General features: G+C 36.4%; 1 protein-coding gene and 1 non-coding gene across 2 annotated transcripts; both read left to right on the top strand.

Annotated features, from left to right (window-relative positions):
- Positions 1–2,753: 2,753 nt before the first annotated feature.
- LOC122303276 (anthocyanidin 3-O-glucosyltransferase 2-like) lies at positions 2,754–4,438 on the top strand. The gene has a single exon (XM_043114975.1). The coding sequence runs from the start codon at positions 2,795–2,797 to the stop codon at positions 4,229–4,231; it is 1,437 nt and encodes a 478-aa protein (XP_042970909.1). The 5' UTR covers positions 2,754–2,794; the 3' UTR covers positions 4,232–4,438.
- Positions 4,439–20,474: 16,036 nt separating this feature from the next.
- On the top strand, positions 20,475–20,578 carry LOC122305919. Its single transcript, XR_006241351.1, has one exon. It is a non-coding gene; the product is annotated as a small nucleolar RNA R71 (small nucleolar RNA).
- The last annotated feature ends 1,064 nt before the right edge of the window (positions 20,579–21,642 follow it).

Here is a 21,642-nt window from a genome sequence, read left to right as displayed (position 1 = left end):
TGCCTATTCTTGATTCAAAAAAACTGATATTTGAAAAGTACCTTGCTTTGTAGATTTGATGTAGCATAGTATCTTCTTGTTGTAAAATTCTCCAGTCTTGTTTTTTCAAAAGAGTAGTGTTAAAAGTTCTCAAATCTCGAACATCCAAACCATCTCTGAGCTTTGATTCACACATGTGCTCCTAACTAATCCAGTGATTTTTTCTCTCATTTGCTTTCTGACCCTACCAAAAGCGAGCCTTCATATTTTTCAACTCAGTAGATAGGCTTATAGGTAACTTGAAGCAACTCATTGTATAAGTTAGAATAGCTAAAGCCATTGCCTTAATAAGAACTTCCCTATCTCCTTGAGACAAGAGCTTCTCCTACTAGCACTGTAACTTTCTCCAAACTTTCTGTTCAATCTCTACAGAAGCTTGTGTTTTTTATCTACCAACAGCAGGTGGTAACCCAAGGTATTTTTCATACTGCTGAATGGTACTCCACCCCACATAGCCACAATATCACTTTTAATTGCCTTTGTAACATTTCTACTAAAAACCATAACAATCTTCTCCTTATCAATTTTCTGGCATGAGGCTAATTCGTAACTTTTTTAACAAGAAATAAGATGTATGAGATTTTTGAAAGATTAGTAAAATTTAAGTTAAAATTTTAGAAATGGTGTGTTTTAGCTAAAATTTAAGAAAATTTATAGGGGATGTGATGTTAAGGCACACTAACGGTGGATGTAATGAAAGTTACCGATTCATTTTGTGGTTGGTTCAAGTCAAGTAATTAAAAATCTTTAAAAAAATATTTTTTAGCAAGAATCATAAATTCTATTTGCCACAAATTTCCAACATCAGACCGTCTGTTGTCCAGATGGTGAAGCTGGAGAAGAAGCAAATGACACCAAATTTTAGGGGTGAAAAAAAGAACCGATGAACCAGTAAACTGGATTAGATTGGTTTGGTACCGGTTTCATTTTTCTCAAAACAAGTCAAAATCGATCCAGGTTTAATTTTTCTTCTTCTAACACCGAACCAAAATGGACTAGACCAGTTCATATATATATATATGTATATATATTTTAATTTTTTATATTATATAAAATATATGTAATATACATAATTATATATAAAATAATTTTTTATTATTATATGATCAATTACTAATTAATATAATATTAAATTTTAAAATCCTATATCACTATAATCTATTGTATTAATAGTTATATTAATACTATATCACTATATATTATAATATACTATAATATATCACTATATTATATATTATAACATATCACTATAGTCTATAATATAATTATAATATATATTATAATATACTACAATATATTATCACTATATCATTATAGACTATAATATATCGAAAAAATTAGACCGAACCGGACCGGAACCATTAAAATCGAAAGTATTGGTTTAAGGGTGTAATCAGTGCGGTATCAATTATTCAAATCCAGAAATCGATATATACCAGTTCAATTTTAAAATATGTCCAAAATCAGATTGAATCAGACTGATTATACCCCACCAAATTTAGTAAAAAAGTAGAAGCTCTGAAAGTTGAAAACAAGATCTAGGAACATAGCACCAATGTTTTAAATATCGTATCGGTCAAGGCACTGGAACGAAATATTTTGATACTGGTACCATTTCGGGATAGTCGATATATGAATAAATTATATATATAAATATATATTAATTATATTAAAAAATAATAGTCTATATATGAATAAATTATATATAAATACATATATATATAAATTATAAATAGTCTGGTGTAAATTGGAGATAAAAAATGAGCTTGTAGTTTGAAAAAAAAAAGTAAAGGCTGAAATACCGGCAAATACGTATGCCGATATGACCGGTCTTGGTCGATATTTAGATCGGCAAGAAATAGATAAAATTTCTGTATCGGACCAGTGGGTGGTACGACATGTACCAGCCGATACGGTACGAAATTTAAAACATTGCATAGCACGGCTTGAAACTAAAGTTGTATGCTAATTTCCCCTATTTTTATTTTATAAAAAGCGGGTTATTCTACTGTCTGAATAGCATTGCTTCATTTGACCGTTAGTTATTTTTTTATATATTTAAATATTTTTAAAAATAAAAAAATAAACCAATACACTCAAAATTATTTCTTTTATTAATTGTCCTGACCTGCACGACGATTGTGGTCCAACCAAATTGCACAGAAAGTGAACAAGCTGGCAAGGATTTCAAAACGATAGATATTGAAAACGTGTTCAGTTTTGTTACCTCATATTTGTATTTTGGGGAAATCTAGGTCTGATCAAATTAATCTGACATGTTCGTTTGACGAGATGATGACAATTAACAGCGAATAGATTCACAGAAAACGTACAAAATAACGCTTAAAAACGGGAGCAACCCTGAGCGGTTACCGTAGTTGATATTACAGTATAATTCTCCTGATTTATAAATCATATTTGTAACTTCATTTCATTTACTGAATAAATGTAATAAAGTATATTTTTATAAAAATAGAAAAAAAAACCGGAGCAACCTATAGAAGAATAAAGTAAGGGAAGAATATGTGTTTTGTTATTTGTATATAAAGTCGTATTAATTTATATATTAATATTAATTTTTTTATATTTTAAATTTAAATTAATATTACTTTTAATAAAATTTGTTTATTGACCAATTATATTATATTAATACATGAATTAATGCGTAGTTATCGTTACAACTAAATTTTTCTTAACAATATATAGAAGCCGGCGTCTCGTCATAGACTCATAACCACTTCAGCTCTAGTACAAGATGAAGAGAGCAGATCTTGTGTTCATACCTACCCCGGGAATGGGTCACCTCGCATCCACCCTTGCGTTTGCAAAGCATTTGCTTGATAGAGATGACCGTTTCTCCATCACGGTTCTCGTCATGAACGCAGCATTTGCACCCACCGACCATAGCCTTGTACAGTCGATCGCTGCCTCCGACACCCGTGTGAGATTCATTCATCTTCCTCAAGTAGATCCTCCCCCAAAAGAGCTTTTCTTTAAGTCTGTTGAGAAATTCATCACCGAGTACGTAGAGAGCTACAGAAGTCATGTCAAAGAAGCTATCATCAACCATGTGTTATCCGCTTCGCTTCCACTTGCCGGTTTGGTGGTCGATTTGTTCTGCTCCTCCATGATTGATGTGGCTTACGAGCTTGGTGTCCCGTCTTATGTCTTCTTTACCGCTAATGCTGCATTTTTTGGCTTCATGCTCTACCTTCCAACCCGGCATGACCAGGTCGGCATTGAGTTTAGGGAAACAGATCCCGAGTCAGCCATTCCGAGTTATGTCAACCCACTTCCTCCTGGTGCTTTGCCTTCATTGGCGCTAAACAAGGAAGGTGGGTACATCTCCTTTGTAAACCATGGTAGAAAGTACAAAGAGGCCGATGGTATTATTATCAACACGTTTTCTGAGCTGGAATCTCATGCGGTAAGCTCTTTTTTTAACGATGGAATACCTCCGGTTTACACAGTGGGACCGATGATTGACCTCAATGGTAAGACGCCTTCGGGGAATAATCAGGCTAAGCATGAGATAATGAAGTGGCTTGACGATCAACCTCCATCATCAGTGGTTTTCTTATGCTTTGGAAGCAGGGGGAGTTTCGGAGAACCCCAGTTGAAAGAGACTGCGCTTGGGCTCGAGAGGAGTGGCCACCGATTTCTTTGGTCAGTACGTCTGCCATCTCGAGATGATGGGTTAGCCAGACCAACTGATGCCGAGAATCTCGAGGAGACCTTGCCACCCGGATTCCTTGAAAGAACCAGAGGCATTGGAATGATATGCGGATGGGCTCCACAAGTGGAGGTTCTTGCCCACAAAGCGATCGGAGGGTTTGTGTCCCATTGCGGGTGGAACTCGATCTTGGAGAGCCTGTGGCATGGTGTTCCTATTGCTACTTGGCCACTTTACGCGGAGCAGCAAACCAATGCATTCCAGATGGTAAGGGATCTGGGGTTAGCAGTGGAGTTGAAAATAAATTACAGGCTTGGTAGTGGCGTGCTTGTCATGGCCGAGGAGATCGAGAACGCAGTGAAATGCTTGATGGAAGGTGATAGCAAGGTGAGGAAGAGGGTCAAAGAGATGAGTGAAAAAAGCAGACAGGCTGTGATTGAAGGTGGATCTTCATATGCATCAATCGGTCGGTTGATTGAGGCTATGATGGCAAATGTTACAGTACCTGCGAGGAAGTAGTGATTTGCTTTATCTTTTGAGGTTTCCATGTTTGAGAGTTAGAGTGTTGCTCGCAATCAATAAAATTGAAATTAGGTCCTTTTTTTCGAAGAAATGAGTATGTATATATATATATAGTGGCACTTCAAAGCTTGATAAGTGAACCTTTTGTAGAATCAAAGTTGCCCATGGATTCAAGTCTTTAGCGTGGAATATGTTTTGACCAAATTTGGGTAATGCTTGTACGCTAAATTGCTTCTTTTGAACCTCCTTTTCTTAAGTTGCCGTATCTTTGCCAGTTGAAAGTAATTGCACATATGGTCATGGCATGTTTAAACGCAGTATGGTCATTATGAAAATAATAAAATTTATTATTAAATTTTTTTTAGGTAAATTTTATATTTATCTATTTTTTTAACATAGATTTTATAGTAACTGCAACTATTATTTCTCTCCAAACGATTCTACACATGCCCTGTCATGATCAGTACCATCAGCGTGTCCAACTCGAGAAAATCAGCTCTAAATATTCACTCCTGACTAGATGGGTAAAGCCGCAACTCGAGAAAATCAGCTCTAAATATTCACTCCTGACTAGATGGGTAAAGCCGCAGCTTACTTGTATCGGAACCGATCGTGATTGGGATTGACTTGGAAATATGTGTCAATTGTGTTGTGTTGTAAAAAGAATGTCCCAACTCCAACGATTGCATTCAAGTGAAACAACACCAAACCCGCCTCTGTCTACCCCACTTTTCTTCACTAATCCCGCCTACCAGTCTCAGTCTCACTATCTGGTCATCATCCGTCATTTCTTATTCTGGCATGGTGCACACGTCTCCATATTAAAAGGAAAAGAAAAAACCCTTCCACTTTCTTTTTTTCCAATCGGATAGATTACTCTGGTGCACTTTTTCTTTACCGGCCGAAATGGTCTCCGCTTCAGCTCCTGTGTTTCTTCATTCATATTCATGATTGAAGTAATTTGTAAAGCCAGACAAAATTTGGAACTTGAAAAAATATATATATATATATATATTGTTGTAAAATCAATAAAAAATCGAGAGAATCAAAGACAAAGAGAGAGAGGATTCGTATTTCCATATAATGAACCTAGAAATATACCCATATATATAGGGATACAAAAGTCTTAATTAACGGCTAAGACGTGGTCAATTATGACGGCTAAGGAAATGCCTTATTAAAACCTTGCCAAGTAAATACCCTGTGGGAAAAAATCAATGGCAAAGGAAAAAGAGTACAGTATTCATGTGTATCGTCAAACGCTTTAAGATTATCTCATTAAAACCTTGTAAAGGAAAACCCAGTAGGATAAAATCTTAGCAAAGAAAAGGCAGGTCCTGTTTGAGACCACGAAATGATCAATAGAGTGAAGAACAACCTCCACAGCAATTTGGGTCATGGCTTCGAGCTCAACTCATGAACACAAACATCTTTGACAGGCATAGATACGGTGGTACACCGGGAAACAACCACTAACAACGTGGGCAGCATGGTGAGAAGGAAGGTGGTGACAAGGAAGAGTCTAGGATAAGCAACAGAATGAACCAGCAGGCCTTTCTAGTAGACCTGCAAAAGAAAGTAGCAGAGGTACGCTTCGACACATCAACCTGAGGCTGCAAAGTCATCTCGGCAACAGAGGAAACCTTAAATGGTAGTAAAAGTACAAAGTTCAGTCTTAGGCCCCTCAACAGTACTCAACACGGAAGTCAACCAACAGGACCCCACGCCCCTACAACCCAAAGCATGTGGTTTATTGTCGAAGATGGACTAGGGACCAAAAGCTTCTCAGGTATTTACACAAAAATGCACCTAGACTCTGATCAAAAGGCTTTGACTCTTAATGGGAAACAAAAGGATAGGGGTAAGGCTCAAGAGGGTTAAGAGGAAAAAGGAAATGGGAAGAGAGGCTTTCTGAATAGTCACATGGACCCATTTCCTAAGATAGACACAAGCATAGAAACAACATGCCACTCATCTAGTACTGACACTAGGATGCAACCTGACATGATCCCTATTGATCCCAAAACCAGAAAGTGGAAGAGACTAGCCCGTGTGAGGAGCTCAAATAAAGTAGAAAATGAGAGGGAGCCCTGGTTGACATCTCAAGTTACTTCCTAAGAGCCGGTATCAAGAGGGGAGGAACTAGAAAAAACAATCGAGAGGAGCATGATCAAAAGAAAAAAAGGAGGCAAGATAACAAAAATGAAAGTAACACATCCATGGTAGAGGCTGGTACCCAACCTTGCCAAACCCAATGAATATCCTAGCATGGAACTGCAAAGGGTTTGGGAACTTTCGGTCATTGGATCCCTTAACCTTCTAGTTAAGGAAAAGGGCCTGACCATGATTTTTCTCATGGAAAAAAAATGTTCTAAGGAAAGACTTGAAGTGGTTCGAAACAACCTAAGGTTTGATGGCTGTCTAGCTGTAGACAGTAGGGGGAGTAGTGGGGGACTAGCTTTAATTTGGAGGACTAAAGATAATGTTACTATCTATAATTACTCGAGATGGCATATTAGTGCACATGTAACAAAAGCAAATGAGCAACCATGGCTCTTTACAGGCTTTTATGGTAACCCAGAAACAACAAAGAGACATCTAAGCTGGGAGTTTCTCAAGGCACTCAAACCTACAGACTAGACACCTTGGTTCTATTGTGGTGACTTCAACGAAATAGTCTGTCAATATGAGAAGATGGGAGGGCCTCCTCGACCCTACAAATAGATGGAATCCTTTAGAAATACTCTAGAATGGTGCTCTCTGAACTCTATCCCAACAAGAGGGCCCAGGTTCACTTGGGCAAACAACAGAAGTGCACCTCTCTTCACAAAAGAAAGGCTAGACCGAGCACTAGCTAGCCCATCATGGATGGAATACTTTAAAGATTCTTGCTGTAATGTCCTCCAAGCTCTGATGTCAGACCACTCTCCTCTACTTATCTTCATGGGATCTTATCGAGAAAATTGTCCCTCTCAAACAAAGTGTTTTAGATATGAAGAAGCATGGTCTTTAAAAGAAGAGTGTGTCAAAACTATTACAGAAGGTTTAAGAAAACCTGCACATGGGGCAAATGCCACTGAAACCATGAGAAGAAGGCTATTGAACTGTGAAACTGTTTTAAGAAAATGGAATGCTAGTGTAAACAAGAGAGCACCAAAAGAAATCAGACATAAACTAAAAAGACTAGGAGAGCTACAAGCAGAAGGCAGTGGGGATCTTGTGGAAACTGCAAAACAGCTACAAAGTGAGATTGCTCAATCCTTAGATGAGGAAGAATTGAAATGGAAACAAAGAGCCAAGCAACACTAGCTACAAAAAGGGGACAGAAACACAACTTTATTCCACATGCATGCATCTCCTAGGAGGAAAATCAACAAGATTTCTTAGATAATGGATCACAGGAACACGATGATATAAGACAAAAAGCATATTGGAGACATCTTCACTAGCTATTTTTCAGAACTCTTCACAACTTCTTTTCCAATGGGCATGGAAGAATGTATTAGGGATATGCCCCACAGAGTTACAGAGAGCATGAACGATCTGCTCCTCTAGAGATTCATAGAGGTAGAAGTCAAGAGAGTTGTCTTCCAGATGAAAGGGATGGGATCACCTGGTCCTGATGACTTCCTAGCCCTCTTCTACCAATCCAATTGGGATACCACAAGCTAGGAAGTAACAAAATTTGTGCTTAATGTCCTTAATAATGCTGGCTCTGTAGCAGGAGTATGACACTTACATAGCCTTGATCCCAAAAGTAAAAGATCCAAAAAAAAAAAAAAAATTTTGACTATAGGCCAATTAGCCTCTGTAATGTAATTTATAAAGTTGTAGCTAAGGTACTATCAAATAGGCTCAAACAAATTCTGTCTGATATTATTTCAATGAATCAAAGTGCTTTTGTAACAGGTAGAGCCATAACAGACAACATCTTGGTGGCATATGAGACTCTCCACTCCATGTCCACAAGACTGCAAGGCAAGTCAGCATACATAGCAGTAAAACTTGACATGAGCAAATCCTATGATCGAGTAGAATGGGCCTTCCTAGCCTTAGTGATGCACAAGATGGGATTTGAAAGGAAATGGATCACCTTGGTGATGAACTGCATCAACTCAGTTTCCTACTCCATCCTGCTTAATGGTGAAGTTCAAGGAGCTTTCAAGCCAACTCGTGGGCTCAGGCAAGGGGACCCCTTGTCCCTTTACCTATTTATCATATGTGCATAGGTTCTCTCAAATTTATTATCCCAGGCAGAGGTGAATGGTAGGCTCTCAAGTGTACCAATTGGGAGAGGTCCAATTAAAGTTAGTCATTTCTTCTTTGCTGATGACAGTATGCTCTTTTGTAAAGCCAACACACTCAAATGGACGAGAATGATCAGCATTCTGAGTGTATATGAGCAAGCCTTTGGATAGCAACTGAACAAAGAGAAGTCAGCAATCAATTTTAGTAGAAACACAAACATTGAGTGCAGAGCAAACATTATTCGAATTGCAGGTGTAACACTCATTGGATCTTTTGGGAAATACCTAGGATTACCTGCCATGGTGGGAAGGGCAAAGGTAGCAAGCTTCCATGGACTGATTGATAGGGTATGGGCCAAGATCAACAACTGGAAAACAAACAAACTGTCAGCTGCTGGTAAGGAAGTGCTTCTAAAGTCTATGCTGCAAGCCATCCCCACATACATCATGGGAATATTCCTTCTTCCCAAGTCTATCACCAGCAGGTTGGACCAAGTTATAAGGAAATTCTAGTGGGGTTTTAGTGATGATCAATCAAAGATAAATTGGGTCAAGTGGAGCCAAATTAGTAAAGCAAAAGATCAAGGAGGACTGAGCTTCATAAATTTTCATAGCTTTAACATTGCTCTCGTTGCCAAAAATGGGCGGAAAATCCTACAATGCTCAACCTCTCTCCCGAACATTATCCTCAAGTAGAAATACTTCCCACTTGTTTCAATGCTAGAAGCAAAAGTAGGGGCACGACCTTCACTGGCTTGGAGGAGCTTGCATGCTGGATTTGAATTACTTAAAGAAGGATTACTATAGAGGATTGGTGATGGCACACAGGTGAAGGTATGGGAGGATAGATGGCTCCCTAGACCATCCTTCCTCGCCCCATATCATAGATCCAATACCCTATCTCAAGGGATGATAGTTGCTGATTTGATTGATCCTTTACTCAGAAAATGGGATGATAGGATCCTACATGACATGTTCACACAACAGGAGGTGGATCTAATCAAGGCCATCCCCATTAGCTTGGGGAGTATGAGAGATAGATTGGTCTGGGGTGGAACACAAAATGGCATCTATTCTGTGAAAAGTGGATATCATCTCCACAGAGAGCTATCTTCAAACCTTGAAGTGGCCCCTCTACCAAAAATGTTGAGAAGGATCTATGGAAAGGGATATGGAACATGCAGGTACAAAATGGAGTCAAAATGTTCCTTTGGAGAGCTTGTAATGAAGCTCTGCCAACTTATTCTAATCTTTCCAAGAGGAAAGCAAGGAAGGACAGTAAATGCCCTATATGTGGCCTTGAAGAAGAGACCTTAGGCCATACTTTGTGGAGTTGCAGTACAGCTCGAGATGTATGGAGTCAAGCCTGCAGACCTATACAAAAGTTATCCCTTGATGGAAGGTCCCTAAAAGAACTTTGGCAACAAATGATGGGCAAGCTACAAAAGCCATTAATGGAGGAAGTGGGTTCAGTTATGAGATTAGTATGGGCAAAAAGGAATGAGTATGTGCATGGGAAGGAATTTAGACATCCAAATGCGGTGCTGCGTAAAGCAATGGATGACTTAAACTGCTACAAAACCACAAAACAAAAGAATACAAATGGAAAAGCTGATGACTCCTCTGAAAACTAGCGATGGAAACCACCCCTTGATGAGACATACAATCTGAACTGGGATGCTGCAACAAACCAATCTCTAGGTCTCACGGGTATAGGTGCAATTATCAGGGACTCTAATGGCCAAGTCCTTTGTACCCTCTGAGCAAGAAGAAGTTACAAATTGTCCCCTTTCACTGCTAAGGCTTATGCCATGATGATGGTAGTGTTATTTTGTAAAGAGGCTGGTTTCCATTTCATCATCTTTGAGGGGGACTCAATCTAAGTGGTGGAAAGAATGCAGAATTCAGTTATTAACTGGAGCCAAGGTGGCCTCATCATTGAGGATACAAAGCACCTTTTACAAGAATTTGTCGTTTGGAGCTTTAGGCACACTAAGAGGGATTCGAACATGGCAGCACACATGCTTGCCAAGAATGCCCTATTGAACGAGTGTGATCTCTATGATCTTGAGGAGATATCAATTTGTATTAGACATGTTGTTCAACTAGAGCTTTGTAACAATGTATTTAATCAATGAAAGTTTATCTTGTTTAAAAAAAAAAAAAAGGCCTACTATTGTTTCATCCTCAGGCCATTCAGTAGCCAAGCTTATCTATAAAAACAGTCCTAGTTTTGCCCTGTTAAGTTCCATATGCAACTCAAGAAAATCAGCTCTGATTAGATGAATAAAGCCATAGTTTGCTAGTATCGGAACTAATCATGATTGGGATTGACCCTGATATGCGTGGATTGAAGGAATGTCCCAACTCCAACGATTCCATTCAAGGGAACTAACACCAAACCCACTTGCATCTACCCCACTTGTGTTACTAATTCTCCTTACCAACCTTACTATTTGGTCATCATTGTCATTTCTTACCCAGGTATGATGTACATGTTTGTGTCTTTATTATTTTCCTTTTCCAAAAATGAAAAGAAAAAAAAATCGAAAAGCAAAAGATTTTGTTGGAATGGTACAATGTTACCGTCTGCACATTATTCTATAATTTGAGATGATTTATGTTTTTTTTTGGGGGGGGTATTCTTAAAGCTTTTTACATCTTTTAGATCTCATCATATACATATATTGGCTTCATCAGTATGATGGCTTCATTCGCTTGGCATCTAAATGCACATCTAGAAAGTCCGATCAAGTCCAAATAAAAACTAAGAAAATCATGCTAATTATAGTCGATAAAGACCATCTGACACTTTTAATTCCTAAGCATGCAAGACCATGTGGTGTTAAATTCCTAAAGCATTTTCCATTAAAATAATCAAGCAACTGCTAGACCAGATCTGAAATTCAAGTCAAAGACTTATCACACACAGTTAAGCTTGTTATTTTGTTAACCCTTAATTAACCTTAATTGATTCGACATGTTTCGATTGAATCAAACATAGTTTCCTTTGGTCCTCACTTTAAACAATGTTGGGGGAATCTATATAGGAAGGACACATCCTTTTCTCAGCGGGTTGGGCCCGATCCGATTGCTAGAGAGTTAAAGGCCTAGGGTCAAGAGGTCCTTGTTTAGCAAGAAGAGGACCGAGGCCAACATGAGAAAGGATGAGACAACTCTTGTCGAGGGCATGCCCCCAGCCACATCATATTGAATGATTAAATATGGGTCATGATCTCATTTCTGATAGGGAGTGCTGCATTAAATGAGACACAATGTCGCTCCCAGACACAAAGGCTCAAATTGGTCAAGAGACCCCTCAACAGGGAGTAATGCATTAAATGTGATTGGATTCCACCCCCAGACACAAATCTTCGGCATGAGTTGAGATATCCTGATAAGGGTTGTCGCATTAAAGGCAGTGGCACGCTTTCCAGCACAAGAGGAGACACCCCAAGTACAGAAGAAATGAACTCCACCAGACGAGGGAAGTACAAAAGCTCTGGTACAATTAGTACAATTCGGGGACACTCTCTCTCCAACTTCCTATCTCTCTCACTCTCAAGTATATATTAACTTAGGCATCAGTCGTGCTTCCTAGCACTCCGGTGATTGGCGGAGCACAGTGAGTTTTGAAACATGTACTTACTAGTTGGAGCTATTTGTGGGACATTCCCTTAAGAAAAACTAACATGCCTTTTGCATGGCTTCTATAACCCAATCCTAGGCAACTCGGGAACAAGAATCGACTTCAACCAACATGGAGGGTAGGTTTGCCAAGATGGAGGAGCGAATAAAAAAGATTGCATTAGAAATGGAATGCCTCTAAAGAGAGAATGAGACCCAAATGCAGAGGAACATCGGATCTAGGGAAGGTGTTGCATGAGCTAGAATGACAAAGTTGAAAGGGAGTTGTATAGCGCAGGGGGGCCATCGCTGATGAAGAGAAAATAAAAAGATGAACCTTGAGCCGCGTAGCCTCATGGGCAAGCACAAGGAGATGGCTAGGAAGATAAGAGTGTTTTTCTCAATTGATTAGTTGCTAAGTGACTCACTCAAAACTGAGTAGAACAAAGGTTATCTCAAGTGCAAGAGGATGCCATGTAATAATTAGGAATCAAAATTCCAAGATCATCTTCTAGGATAAAGTTGTTTAAAATCAAACTCGTGTAAAATATAAAAATATTCACAAAGAGGAAATCAAAGTGGTGATATGTGCAATGAGTGGAAGAGTGCAACAGAAATAAAAATGACACTTGTTGTGGACTAGATTCATATTTTTAGATTTTTGAGTGTTGAATTGAAATGTAAGAGATTAACAAATTGAAATTAACAATTAAGGAACCAACTAAGATATACAATCTTAATTAACCAGAAAACTAATTAATTATATCGAAATTATTTAAGTCCTAATTAACCCTTAATCAATCTAATATCTAATGGAACTAAGAGATTAACAAAACTAAGTCAAGAATTAAACTAGATTAAAAAATAATTGATAAAATAAGAATTGAAAAGTCCCAAAATGAAGATTTTAGGATTCATCCTTGTGTTCAAATCATAAAATATCTAAAATCAATCAATGAATACAATTGCAATCACTGTTAAATAGAAGCTTAAAAGAGCAAGAAAAACAACTAAATCAAAATTAAATATGTAGGAAATAGAATACCTAAAGCCAAATGATTCTAAAATAAAAATATAAAAAATATACTATAAATTTTAAATAAAAATTAAATAAAAAATAAAAATTGAAAAGAGCCTGCTAAATGAATAAAAATGAGATGGTAAGTAACGGACGAGACTGGATAGCGGATAGCGGCAGTTGGAACTCGGACGAGTTATTCAAAAGGCGCTGCCCTGTATGCTTTTTTTTTTTTTTTGACCTTTTTCGTCTGTTTAGTCGAACCCCGAGCAACACGAATAAAATTAAATCTGTCTTGCGTCTTGCCTCCAAAACCAAAAAAGGCGTGCGTCAGTTTCGGCCTTAAGGAGCCGTGTATGTTTGAAGTCCAGGGAAAAATAAACTGTTGCTTCGTGTGTATCAAAAAGGCCCCTTGCATACGTCAAGAGAACTAAAAAAAAAAAAAAAGAAACACGTGTTGGACCCATGCGTGTAAGAACCCAAGGCCTTGAAATGTCTAAAAGAGATAAATCAATAGGTCTATGTATTTCCCACTATTTCATTTACTTTTAATACTTTTGGTGGTCCCATGTTTCCGCTTCATTTTTTACTCAATGTTGTTGTTATATTTAGCCGTCCAAAATAAAAAGATGCCCCATACGCTGCGTCCTCCCAACAGCAATATCCATAGAAAAGCATTCATGTGCTGCGTGCTTATGTGAAAAACGAGGATTTTGGGGAAAATGCGAGAGGAGCTCCGGCTCTTATTTATAAGTATTCTAAAAACAAGAAAAGAAATAACACAAAATTAGAAATTAAAAGAAAATTAAAAAAATATATTATCAAAAATATGTTGTGTATATAAGAAAATATTGTCAAATTAAATCACAAGTTATAAAATTAAACATAAATCATGATATTAACCAATTTAAACTATTACCCAGATTTATGCTTTTTAACTATTTTTTCTTCTAAAATTAATAATAATGTAATGGCATAATTAAAATATATTAGTTCTTTTTTATAGGAAAAAAGCAACTTCATTCATAAAAACAACATTACAATGATGAATCAACCCAACCCAAATAGCTTGGGATATACATTTTAGAATAGAATCCCACCATAAAGCTATATCATCAAGATGCCATGCAAATCTAGCTAAAGCATGTGCTACACCATTAGATTCACAACCTCTGTACTGAATAGACCAATTAGGAAGTGTAGATAGAAGGGCTTTGATTTCTTGAATAAGTGTACTCCACAAGGTTGATGACCTTCCTTCATTTTTGAGTTCTTCAATTACAAGAAGTGCATCACTTTCAATTTGAAGTTCAACAATATCTAGAGGAATACACAACTGTATCCCTCTCAAAATAGCAATCAATTCTATTTCCATTTGATCAACAAGGGCATTTTCTGGTTTACTAGCAGCAAAATTCACTTGTCTCTTGTCATCACTTAATACCACACCAATACCAGATCGACATTGATCACTAAAAGTAGCTCTATTCACATTAAGCTTTAAGATTCCTGCAGGAGGTGGCTTGCATCTGCAACTGTATTTCTATTTTTTCTGTTATGCTTCATTTGCTGCATTATGCTCTTGATATAAGGTCAGAGCATGTTGAATGACTTGGTTTGGTGTCAAAATGTTGTTCTCAAACATCTTTTGGTTTCGCCTATACCATAAGTCCCAAGCCATAAAAAAAAAAAAAAACCTTCACTAACTCCCCTGCCTTTTTTCTTCTCATAACTAAATAAGCTAAATGTAAGCAGTCTACTCTAGGAGGTGAATCAGTTATGAAAGGAAGGAACTGAATCCAATTGTCTCTAATAAGAGGACAATAAAATAATGCATGATTTAAATCCTCCTCTTCTGTATGGCACCATTGGCAATTGGCATTGTCAATCACTTTTTGAGCTTTAAAATTATGCAGTGTAGGAAGAATATTTTTACATATTCTCCATGCAAAAACTCTAACTTTATGAGGTATATTTAGCTTCCATAACTTCTTCCATAAAAGATTTTGGTCTGCAGCACTTGAACATTCAGCCCTTTGTCTATCTGTATCCATAGAGAGGAAAAACTGATAAGCACTCTTGACAAAATACATTCCACTTTTCTCATGTTCCCATACAAGTGTGTCAGGTTCACTATCAGATAGCAGTCTGATACAAAGCACCTCATTAGCCTCCTTTGTTGGTGTCAAGCTTCTTGTTGTGCCTAAACTTTGACTCAAACTAATGAACTAAAAATTTAGTACAGTTTTTACCTGCAAGTATATAGGTGTTGTAGTACTTCACAGGGTCGAATCCGTAAGGATTGACTTTTGTGATAAAGAAAATAAATTCAAACAATGAAAAGAAATTACTAAAAAAAACGAGCAATCGACTGTAAAATAAAATTACTGAGATGAAGATTTGTAAAATAATTGAATCAAACTAAAATGATAAAATGAATTGATATGGAGAAAGACTAAGGTTTCGAGGATCCGTCTAATAATTTATAATATTGTTTCCGATCGATTTACTTCAATTAAATTAGAATAATGATTCTGTTTAATTGGAAGATTTAGCATTTAAGATCAAGAAAAATAGTCGCTAATGATTGAGCTTGATCGATTAAAGGATTTTATTATTGGATATTTTGATTATCTATATATCTATCTTGATTCATTGTGATTTTCGAATACAGTGAATGCTTGAGGAATCCCTGTGATATTCAAATAGATTTGTGAATGTTTTAATCATCAATCGTTCATGCTCAATCATTAGCGACTATTTTTCTTAATCTTAAATGCTAAATCTTTCAATAAATTATACATCAAAACTTTTTAGGAAGGCTCAAAAGATTTTTGAAAAATATTTTTATCATGAAAAATTTTCATTCTCTCTTTAGAAATACGAGAGTTTTCGTAAGCTTCGTTCCTAATTTCCTCTAACTCATTAAGTTGAAACTTACGAAGAGAGCTAGCATTATCCGCATCAAAATTAAATTGTTTAATCACCCAATAAGCTTTTTGTGTTCCAATTCCACATGCAATTGACACGCATTTCTAAAAATGAGTCGATATAGGGACATACCAATCGGGATTTTAAAAGCAGTACAGTATACCCAAAGTGCGTCGGTTAGTCGTAAAGACCAATCTTTGCGACTTGGGTTAACCGTCTTTTCTAAAAGATTTTTGATCTCCCGATGAGATACCCCAACTTGGCCACTTGTTTGTGGATGATAAGGGGTAGCAACCATATGAGTAATACTCTATTTTCGCATTAAGGTCTCGAAAGGCTTATTACAGAAATGTTTACCCCCATCACTGATAATGGCTTGAGGTGTTCCAGACCTTGATAAAATATTTTCTTTCAGAAATTTCAGTACAACTTTGTGATCATTGTTCTTGTATGGAACAACCTCAATCCATTTGAATACATAATCCACATCTATCAAAATGTAGAGATTGCCAAAAAAAACTGGGAAGGGTCCCATGAAATCGATGCCCCAACAATCAAATATTTCAACAACCAAGATTGGATTTAATAGCATCATATTCCGGCAGGTAATCCCTCCAATTTTTGACAACGCTCACAAGTTTTACAAAATTCATAGGTGCCCTTGAAAATGGTAGGCCAATAGAAACTACATTGCAAAATTTTAAAAGCAGTTTTCTTTCCAGAAAAATGGCCACCACATGCCCCAGAATGACAAAAAGACATCACACTTTGAAATTCGTTATTAGGAACACATCATCTAATTATCTGATCTGGGCAATATTTAAACAAATATAGATCATCTCAAAAGAATTTTCTTACCTCTACAAAAAATTTCCTCTTATCTTGTTGAGTCCAAATGTGAGGAATTTCACCTGTAGTAAGAAAATTAGCAATGTCAGCGTACTAAGGCAATTGAGATATACCAAAAAGGTACTCGTCTGGAAATGTGTTTCTAATAGGAACTGTCTCTATGAAATTTGAAAGAACAAGTCTAGACAGATGATCAGCAACAACATTCTCAACTCCTTTTCTATCTTTAATTATCAAATCAAATTCTTGCAGCAAAAAGATCCATCTAAGCAACCCGGGCTTTGCATCGTTTTTTGCTAAAAGGTACTTCAACGCAGCATGATCAGTAAAAATGATAATTTGAGATCGAATCAAATAAGAGTGAAATTTGTTAAGTGTAAAAATTACTGCAAGTAGCTCTTTTTCAGTTGTTTCATAATTCATTTGCGCACTATTTAAAGTTCTACTTGCATAATAAATAACACAAGACTTTTTATCCTTACATTAGCCCAACACAACTCCAACAGCATAATCACTAACGTCACACATAATCTGAAATGGTAAATTTCAATAAGGTGATAGCATAATTGGGGCTGAAATCAACAGACCTTTTAGGTTTGTAATAGCTAACTCACAACCATTAGTCCACACAAAAGAATTTTCTTTTGACAATAAATTGCACAAAGGTCTAGAAATTGTGCTGAAGTCTTTAATGAACCTCCTGTAAAAACCTACATGACTTAGAAAAGATCTGATATTCCTGATGTTCTTTGGGATGGGCAATTTAAAAATTAATTCAATTTTGGCCTTGTCTACTTCAAAACCTTGAGAAGAAACAATGTGACCAAGGACAATCCTTTGAGTGATCATAAAATGACACTTCACCCAGTTTAAAATCAAATTTTTTTCTTTGCATCTAATCAAAACTCTTTCCAAATGAGTCAAACATTCATCAAATGAATCACCAAAAATAGAAAAATCATCCATGAATATTTCAACGAAACGCTCTACCATGTCACTGAATATATTCATCATGCATCATTGAAATGTAGCAGGAGCATTATAAAGTCCGAATGACATCCTTCAATATGCAAAGGTACCAAATGGACATGTAAAAGTGGTCTTTTCTTGACCTTTAAGAGCAATCTCAATTTGGTTATATCCAGAATAACTATCTAGGAAACAATAGAATTTATGGTCAGCTACACGCTTAATGATTTGATCCATGAATGGTAGGGAAAAATGATCATTTCTGGTGACAGAATTTAGTTTTCTGTAGTCAATGCACATACACCAACCAATAATAACTCTAGTTAGGATCAATTCATTATCAGCATTCTTAACTACAGTCACACCGAATTTCTTGGGTACCACTTACATGGGACTTACCCATTTGCTTTTAGAAATAGGATAAATGATCCCTACATCCATAAGTTTTAACACCTTTGCTCTGACAACCTCTTTCATGTTGGAGTTCAGTCTATGCTGCATCTCTCTAGAGAGTTTAGAATTGTCCTTTAGATATATCATGTGGGTACAAATCAAAGGACTGATACCTTTGATATCAGCTATGGTCCATCCTATTGCCTCTTTGTGTTCAATAAGAACACCAATTAATTTTCTCTCCTGAATGTCATCCAATTTTGATGAAATGACCACTAGTAATGTCTCTGCTTGGCCTAAATATGCATATTTGAGATCGGCAGGTAAATGTTTCAAGTCGAGTTTTGGTGTTTGCACACTTGAGGGGAGAGACACGACATCATAAGGTGACAATTCCTCAAAACGTGTTCTCCATTTATCAGTGTCCATTATAAGAGTAGATTCTAGCAAAAAATTCATAGATGCAAGCACAGAATCATCATCAAAATTTTTACCATGAACCAAACAAGTCTCAAGAGGATCAGAAAGAATTAAATCAAATTTATTTTGAACAAGAGTTTCGATCAGATTTAATTCATGCACATCATCATCATTGCCAGGTTGTTTACAAATATTGAAAATATTCAACTCCAAGATCATATTGCCAAAAGAAATTATCATCACACCACTCTTATAATTTATTGAAGCATTCGAGGTCGCAAGGAATGACCTATCCAAAATTATAGGAATTTGAGTACAAACATCAAAGACAGGTTCTGTGTCCAAAACAATAAAATCTATTGGGAAATAAAATTTGCTTACTTGAACTAATACATCCTCAACTATCCCTCTCGGTATTTTAATTGAACGGTTAGCAAGTTGGAGTATTACCTTGGTGGGTTTAAGTTCACCAAGACCTAACTGCTCATATACCGAGTAGGGTAGGAGGTTAACACTAGCTCCACGGTCAAGTAAAACTTTTTCAATTTTAAAATTTCCAATCACGCAGGAAATTGTTGGACAACCCGGGTCTTTGTGCTTTGGAGGAGAATTGTTCTGGAGGATGGCGCTTACCTGCTCAGTGAGGAAAGCTTTCTTTTGCACTTTCATCGTACGCTGCACTGTGCATAGATCTTTCAAAAATTTAGTATACGATAGAATTTGTTTAATTGCATCCAACAGAGGAATGTTGATTTTTACTTATTTGAAAATTTCAAGAATATCATCATTTTGAGCCAACTTGTGAGAATGTTGCAACCTTTGGGGAAATGGGGCAGGTATTGGGGCTTTCACAGGCATATCTAGCTCGACCTTGTCAAGCTCACCATCACTCTTGGAATTCGAAGAATTGTTAGTCTCATCAACTTTTGTTGAAATACTCTTATCAATTGTTTTTCCATTGCGTAGAGTGGTAATGGACTTGGCATGTTCAAATTTGAATTAGAAGGATTTTAATTTCTTACCTCAAATTTACCTTTGGGATTCGGCTGAGGTTGAGTAGGAAACTTACCCTTTTCTTAAGCGTGCAATACAGAGGTCAAGTCGCTAATGGAACTTCTCATCTTAGTAATGCTTTGCATTGTCTGAGTGTTAATATTGGCTTGCCCTGCATAAAAGTTTGTAATGTCTCCTCAAGGGTTTTCTTATGTGGAGGCACATAAGAAGTAGAAGAAGACGGCCCTTGAGGATTTTGATTTGAATTGGACTCATTCCTCCAACTAAAGTTGAGGTGATTTCTCTATCTAGGATTATATGTTTCCGAATAAGAGAAGAAAATGGTCTCCCATAAGAATTCATGACATTTGCTTGTTCGTGCAACACCTCTTTAAAAGCGGGGATTGTTGGACAATCCTGAGTTAGGTGTCTACTAATCTCACATATGCCACAATTCTCTTCTTCTTTTTCAATGGCTTTAGCTGAATTTACCTTCCTAAATTCCATGGCCTCAACTTTTCTTGTTAAACTTGTTATCCTAGCATTCACATCATCATTTCCTTTAAAGACATACATATCATCTTGAGACATGGCATTGAGTTTGAGCTTATTTGACCGATTAGAATGATCTTTGTTATCCCAAGATTGGGCATTTTCAGCCAATTGGTCAAAATAATTCCAAGCATCATCAGGATTTTTATTTAAAAATTCACCGTTACACATCATTTCTACAAACTGATGCATTTGAAATGTTAAACCTTCATAGAAAAAACTAATGGTGCGCTAAGTCTCATAGCCATGATGTGGACAAGTTAATAATAATTCTTTAAAATGCTCCCAACACTAAAAAAATGTTTCATTTTCTTTTTGAGAAAAATTCATAATGTTTCTGCGAAGAGTGTTTGTCCTATGAGTAGGAAAAAACTTTTTCAGAAATTCTCTTTGCATTTCTTGCCATGTGCCAATAGATTTTGGTCTCAAGGAATTAAGTCAATTTTTAGCTTTTTCTTTCAAAGAGAATGGAAACAACTTTAATCTAACAACATCATCATTGACAGTTTGGGTTTGTAAAGTTTCACAAACTTCTTCAAATTCTTTTAGATGCAAAGAAGGACTTTTTGAGTCTAAGCCATGAAACTTGGGGAGTAATTGAATTACTCCCGGTTTTAAATCAAAATTTCCCATATTCGTAGGAAAAATAATGCAAGATGGAGTACTTGTCCTTGTTAGCTACAAATACTCGCGCAAAGTTCTCATTGGTGGATTATTTTGTGCCTCCTCATTTTCGAGTTCATCATGAACACTATGATTATTAGCTATGGTATTAGAATGAGAATTTTTAAAATCACCAGACAACTTATCAACTAATTCTTTTAAAACAATTTCCTTTCTCTTCAATCTACCAGTTTGATCATGTTGTTACGAGATTATTCATCATAGAGGATCAAGTATATTCAAAGACTTAAAAAAACAAAATACAAAACAAGCAAGAAAGTAAAATAAAAAATTTTTGGAACGAGATTACCAAATGATATAAATATGGAAGCAATGTTACTTGATCCATTTCCCTTCAAAATAACAAAAATCGTACCTGCAAAAAAGAATATGAGAAAATTAGCAAAAAATTACTAAAATATTTTTTTTCTTTTCTAAAAAAAATATTATCACACGTTGCAATCCCTGGCAACGGTGCCAAAAACTTGTTACGCCTAAACTTTGACTTAAACTAATAAACCAAATATTTAGTGCAGTTTTACCTGCAAGTATATAGGTGTTGTAGTACTTCACATGGTCGAATCCACAGGGATTGACTTTTGTGATAAAGAAAATAAATTCAAAAGATGAAAAGAAATTACTGAAAGAAACGTGCAATCGAATATAAAATAAAATTATTGAGATGAAAATTTGTAAAATAGCTAAATCAAACTAAAATGATAAAATGAATTGATATGGAGAAAGAC

Source organism: Carya illinoinensis, chromosome 3 (assembly GCF_018687715.1).
Source record: "Carya illinoinensis cultivar Pawnee chromosome 3, C.illinoinensisPawnee_v1, whole genome shotgun sequence".
NCBI lineage: Eukaryota > Viridiplantae > Streptophyta > Magnoliopsida > Fagales > Juglandaceae > Carya > Carya illinoinensis.
Note: the sequence above shows the minus strand (reverse complement) of the source record. Positions and strands in the feature narration are given on the sequence as shown.

Excerpts from the sequence above, each read along its gene's own strand:
- LOC122303276 (XM_043114975.1), top strand. The coding sequence starts at position 2,795 with ATGAAGAGAGCAGATCTTGTGTTCATACCTACCCCGGGAATGGGTCAC.